This window comes from Struthio camelus, chromosome Z (genome assembly GCF_040807025.1).
Source record: "Struthio camelus isolate bStrCam1 chromosome Z, bStrCam1.hap1, whole genome shotgun sequence".
Lineage (NCBI taxonomy): Eukaryota > Metazoa > Chordata > Aves > Struthioniformes > Struthionidae > Struthio > Struthio camelus.
In genome coordinates, this window is record NC_090982.1 from 11,702,627 (window position 1) to 11,709,333 (window position 6,707).

At 43.5% G+C, this 6,707-nt stretch overlaps 1 protein-coding gene across 2 annotated transcripts in view; it reads right to left on the reverse strand.

Annotated features, from left to right (window-relative positions):
- The window catches only part of GAK (cyclin G associated kinase), a 78,544-nt gene extending 72,108 nt beyond the window's left edge, over positions 1-6,436 (reverse strand). For both annotated transcript variants that reach the window (XM_068926784.1, XM_068926783.1), the window contains exon 1: positions 6,087-6,436. In XM_068926784.1, coding sequence (XP_068782885.1) covers positions 6,087-6,228 — 142 coding nt within the window. In that variant the 5' untranslated portion in view covers positions 6,229-6,436. The remainder of the gene's footprint in view (positions 1-6,086) is intronic.
- Positions 6,437-6,707: the final 271 nt, after the last annotated feature.

Below are 6,707 nucleotides of genomic sequence, written 5' to 3' on the forward strand. Positions count from 1 at the left end.
AAGCGCTCATTGTGCCTCTGCTGCCCAGAGGGCTATGAATTCTACCCATTAAAAAAATAATAACATTTACTTCACCACTATCCTGAGAATCCAAGAGTTGCAACAGAGACTCTGAAATTGTACCTATAACCTTGGTAAACTGTAATAATGCCTGTTCACATTCAAAACACTGACTGTATGGCTTGAACGCTGAGACAGAAGTTTGCTGGTGTGTCAGTGACAGACAATTTTCACTTTATCAGAACGCAGCCCGTGACAAGTCACCTACATGGCCTCAATTCATCAGTTTTTAAATCTAGCTGTAATCAGAGGTCAGCAACCTGTACTGCCCTCTTTTTCACTATGAAAATATTCTTTCTTTGTGGTGAAATTTTTAGACTCTGATCAAACAGTTTGAATGACGCATAATTACAGTCATCACATTTCTCTTCTTCCATGGTCTCATTCTTATATAACGGTTTGTTGCTCAAAGGAAGTTTAAGAAAGCAACAGACATGAAGAATCATGAAGTCAAATGTGTGCTACAGAACTTCGTTCTGTTTTTCACAGAACCATAAATCTGGTTTGTTCTCCATTGTTTAGTCCGGTATGTAGAACAAGAAATACCACATTCTATAAAGCCTCAAAATTACAAGTTGCAGCCCACTAAGTGTCAAATATGCTACAGAGTATTTGCACACTTCGGTGTTTTTTATCCTGCTTCTACAACTTTCAGTAAAAACTAAACAGCACTCATTTTTACACAAGTTGCATATTAGAAAGCCAGCTGCAGAAGAATTTAATGAAAACAGCTGCAAGGTACACAAGTCAGCATACCCTTAGAACTTCAGTACTTCTGTAAACTTATATGGATGACATGAAGACTGGTCCTAGGTGTAAACTATTTTTTCTTCAGTATTCAATCTTGATTTTAATTGGTTGGTACTACCACAGTAGCATAGTAAAATTCACTAGAAAGTATGTTTCCAGACTTGCACAGATAAGCAGACACCATGATTCCCAAATTGCCTTTGCTCCAGCTTAAGTTTGTATTTCTGCAGTTTTGTATTCCACCTTCAAAAAGACGTAACTCCAACAGATTCTGCCTCTTGCTTCACAAAATGAGCTATGAAGACATTTTTACTCCGAATTCTCCATCTAATACAACTTTAAAGATCAAGACCCTAAACTACTTCTATTGGCTATCACATACAGGTCTCAGCAGGAAGAACGTGCATTTCATGAGATCTGTTTGAGATGTTAAGAGCAGTCAGGCACTTCACAACTATTTGCTCTTCAGGTTAATAGCCTGAATCAGCAGAATCTCCAACTTCGTTTGATTGTTTATTTAAGGAAATCAACTCAACCTTCAACAAGAAAACCTCAAATCCATCGAAACTCCAGTTCTATAATTTATTCTCAGCGCTTGTTCTGTATTTGTCAGTTCAGTGAGCACCTGGCTAAAGCAATAAACCAGTTTCAAACATTGCAAAAACACACACATGAGCAGGCACACATCCACAACCATATAACACATTTCTCAATATACTTTCAAAGACAAGCATTACTCATTCAATAACATCGCTTCCCCGCTCTGTCAAGAAACTAAGCTGCTTTCTGAAAGTTTGTTAAGTTGAACCTTTGTTCAAGATACCAGTCCCACCGCACACAAAGTCAAAGTCAGCCTGCACTTCTTAGAATAGTAACTACATACATCGGGAATACAGAGGCACCATAGCATACGGAAGTGTTAATCTGCTTACACTTGAATTACTTGTTGACAAAGATGAGAAATGTAATTTTAAACTGTAATTAGGGCACAGAACCATTGTGAGGATTCAGGTATTTCTATTGCAGATTTCAATAATAAATTGAGTAACTTAACTAAATACAAAGTGTTTTTAAATAAGTCATTAAAAGTGTGAACTGAGGAGCATTTTTTTTACCTAGTTTTCCTCATTTAATAGTTCGCCGTAAAAGGAATACTCAAAATCTTCTAAAGATTATTTTTCCCTTAAAGTGATCTCTGCTCTAGAGAATTTAATAAAGCTAGAAGAGGACACTAGCCTCATTATTGACAATAATTACCTATTTACTATGCAACTTACAAAACTTAACAGCAGTACTCCAGAAGCCAACTAAAGTCATTTACTGGCAAAAGCATATTTGTAGGAAGAATATACGATGTACTGAGACACAGTAGGACTCACTAATGAACTCGTCAAGTGATGTTTAACAATCTATAAAATTCCTCCAAAAAACATTAGGCAAATCTAAGCAAATGCTTAAGACGACACTTGCAAAAACTCTTTTGATCCTTTCAACTCTACAATAGATTGAAAAGTATCAAGTTTTGTTCTATGGATCACCTTATGCTTCTTTTTACTGTTCTGAGGCACTCTTGCTTAATTTTGCTTTTTTATTTTTCCTATTTTTGTCAATAAGGGATATGAAATTTATGAATTTCTGTAACTGTTCCTGCTACCCCATCAGCACAACAGCTAACTGCTTTCACAAGAAATGCTTACTGAACACATTCAAGAAAAAATATGATAACATTTAAAGACTACATAATTTTTAGCACATAAGCAGTTTTGTCAGCAACAACTCAATCGCACTGTCACCCAGCCTTTCATTTGTATATTTTAAAAGGCAGCAATAACTTAAATGTTCATTCAATACCCAGCAAATGGGCTTCTCTCCCTCTTCAGTATGCTAGATACCGAAGCAAGTACAAGTCATAGACTCTACCATTCTCACGCAAATATAAATCCCAACTTTTTCATTTTGGATCTTGACGCACCACTGACAATCATCAGGAGACACATTATTCTCATACCAACTTTCCCTTTTCTTGCAGTTGCATTTGTAGATAGAAAGAGGAACAATCTCAAAAACAGGCTTTGCAATTCATTGACTAGCTTTTACACTGATGATCTCCACTAGTGAGTATTTCTGACAGCTCAGTCACCCAGTTTTATTACTTCCGTAGTCCGGTGAAGATAAAGAAATTTCCCAAATGTAACCAGTCTCCAAATTTCACCATTAACAGGTAAATAACTGTAAGGACTATCAGGAAAAGTGCTTTGTCCAATACAGGCAAAACCAAAAACCCATCAGCATCTAGCACTTGGAAAACAAATGTGAAAGTTTGCCTGTCTACGCAAATACCAACTCTCAGGAGCAGGAAACAGGAAATTCATTTCTGAAAGCTACTCTTCAGCCTGCTGAAGCCAGCATCATCATTAAGGGCAAGTAAGGACTAAATATAAAGGTTCAGATCCATTTCCTCTGAAATGTTGTACCCACAGTAAGCTTCGGAAATGCCAAAGCAGAGTATATGGGAGACTAGCATTCTAGGAGCACTTTGCCCAACCTGTGAAACACTTAATTTTCTCATGCATGTGGAGGTAGTATCCGCACAAGAAATCATCACTACCCCCTTCCCCCACATACTTATTTTCAGCTTCCTGCTGTAGCATACCACATTTTCAGTTAGACCAAGCCTACTCCTAAGGTAGCTCTTCTATGAAACGAAGAGAAGAAACGGATCCAACTGAACTGTGTAGCTAGTGCCTTGGTTTACAACCCTAGCACAGAAATACTCGCAGTAACACATATAGGCAGCATACTGAAGACCCGGAATGAGTTTCAGAGTGCAAGAATACCTGAAGTTATGCGGCCCTCTGATAATTTATAAAGCTCATCCACAGACTCTGTTCACACCAATTTCAAATAGAGCAGATCATAAGACCTTACAAAGCAGGCTAGCTTTCTGCACTTGGCAGATCACACAAAGTTCACCAAGGATTTGAAAAGTACATTCAGAAAGTAGTATTAGAACTAGCAGATAATGTTGTACAAAATTGCTCATTTAAGAGACAGAAACATTCTGTATTTGTAAGCATTGAAGAGAATGCTCATCAGTCACACAGCAAGCACAATCTTTTCACCCAGTAGAAGACTGTATAGGCTGTAAGGAAAGGTCAAAAACCTGATGGGACTTTTAGGCAGCCCAATATCTCCTAGACTAGTCAAAGTAAGTTTCTCTAAAAACACAGAATTTTTGGTAACATAACTTTGTAGAAGTCCTCTTGCAATGTCTGTTCTGGAGGTTCTGCCCACACGATTTTCAGGTGTTAGCACAATTTCACAATTGCAAACTATACCTGTACAAATGCTGGATACATTTAAGGGCTGTTTTAGCTCAGATATATTAGCTTGAAAATTAAAATTCAGCATAGGCAAACAATAAGGCGTACTTTTCATTTAGTACAACACGTAGCAAAAAAAGTAAAATCATGATACTGAGACCAACACAGAATCCTTGAAAATGTGGTTATAAAAATATTATTGGAAATACTAGACTTACAGCACCGCCCTATTTGCTTTAAGTGATAGAATTGGCATCTTTTCCCTGACTTATTAGCAGACCTGTGTCAGATCCTGGGAAACAGCAAGCTGCTGCCAAAGTAAAGCATGGACTATTTGTTTCAGAACCAAAAACTGTACAGCAGATATTTCTTTTAAACTAGCTCCCCATCCTTCCTTCCCCTTTACTGTTCTCTGAAAGCTACTGTGATTACTCCCGACTGGAATGTCGGCGTATGAGCAGCAACAGCCTGTTAGTTTAGTATTCACCTTGCACTCACGTAAGGTTGAGCGTTTATACTACACTGATAGTTTTGACAGTATCTTCTGAAAGCAAACAGTAAACCAAAGTTTAAGGCAGAATTAGACTTTCCATTTAGTACTGTTTAAAATGCCACTCGCTATCTAAAAACTATTTTTTTCAGCTGAATCTGTCAGGCTTGAGCACTGTCGACTCACGATCTCAGACAAAAGTTAAAGTTAGACCTTATTTGCCTTTGGGAAAACATTGAAACAACACTGAAAACCTATTTCCTGGGGTTTTAAATAAGTAATTCATGAGTTTAACTAAAGTAGTGAAACTTTAAGAATCAAATTTTTCTGTCTTACTGCCCACTAAGATGCTAAAAAAAATTCTTCAGGGAAAGAAATCTATATATAGAACTACATGAATAGAAGACAATCATGGAAAACAACTTCAGGAAGTCATTTCAGCAGTGAAAAGGAACTCTGAAAAGAGCTTTGGAGCATTGGTCTAAATAACACCAACTACCTCTGCACAGCTAAATTATATATATGCATTAATATGCACAAATTTGCAACTTGGTCTTAAGCTTTCAAATGCCCCTTCTGCTTGAAGAAATTCTATAACAATTTCTCTGACTACAAATACAAGAGGAGTCTAATTTCCGCTAGTTTCTAAATAATCCACACACATCAAACAACACACATGAGATGCACCAGTTTAAGATACATTAGTGAGACTAACGCGCCAAGATGCTCACGCAAGAGCTCACCGAAACTGAAGACGGCCCTCACATACTCCAGGGTAGTACATTTAATTCACATACTCTAGCAAAGCTACTGCCCAGAACGAGATCAGCCGCCTGATTTTCGTGTTGAAAGTTAATAAATTTTCCTATGTTTAACAGTTGCCCAGACAACCCAAAACAGTGCAGGCAAGCTTGCATCTTTGACACAGTATGTTATCTTTTCGGGCGATCAAGGTGTTTTGACGAGGTCCCGCTTAGACTACAAACTCGCTGTAGAAGACCTTCACCACGCAAGTCAACCACAGAGCACGTGAAGGAGTTTCCCCCCAACAAACCGCCTTCTCCCACAGGTCCTTCTGGCACGAGCAACCAGAGAGGCTCCAGCCTCCCTTCTCCAGGCCCTGCCCGGCACCTTCCACCGCATTTACACGTCCTCAGCACGCCCCGTGACCCCGGATTAACGCACCCGGCGAAACGCCACCAGCGTTTTGCGCAGGCGAGCAGCCTCTCAGCGCTGTGGGGCAACAGCCAGGAAACGGGGGCAGCCACGGCCGCCAGCTCACCGTCCCGCCCCACCAGAGAAAAACCCTGCGGGTTGAAGCCCCCTTCCGGCCCGACGCGGGCCGAGAAGGGGGGAAGGAGACAGGCCGGGCCCCGCGGCGGGGGCACCTGCTGCCGCCGCCCGCCTCCTTCCCCCCCCCCACCCCCCCGGCCGCGGCCTACCGCCGCCCCGGCCGCGCTCACCCTCCGCGATGACCCGCTTGATGCGCAGCTTCATGTCGCCCATCTCCACCGTCTGCCCCACGAAGTCGTTCTGGTCGCGGCTGGCGGCCCCCAGGGAGCCGGGCCCGGCCAGGAAATCCAAGGCGGACTGGAGGAGCGACATGGTCCCGGCTTGGCGCTGCCCGGCCAGGCGGAGGCGGCGGCGGCGGCGATGGCGACAGCGGGGCGAGGGGTGGGGAGCGCCGGGGGGGGGGGGGGCCCGGCTCCGCCAAACGACCGGCGGCGGGAGGCCCCTCCTCGCCCACCGTACCCTCCGCTCCGGGCCGCTTCCGGGAGCCCTGCGTCATTTATGACTTCACGGCGCCACCTCCCTCCGCGCCCCTCCCCTCCCCGCCCCTTCGTCTTCCGCCGTAGCCACCCGCCAGCCCGCGGGCGGCGAGCCACGCCCCCAACCGCGCCGGCCACGCCCCTCCGCCGGCTCTGCGCCCCCTCCGCCCTCACCCCCGCATTCTTTCCCGGGGAAGCCCCGCCCCTAACCGTCCGCGGGCGGCGGTTGGGCGCGCGGGGCGGGGGCGGGGCTCGCTTTCCCGCCCAGAGGCTGAGGGCGGCCGTTGGCCCTTCGCGGCCGTTGGGGGCTGAGGC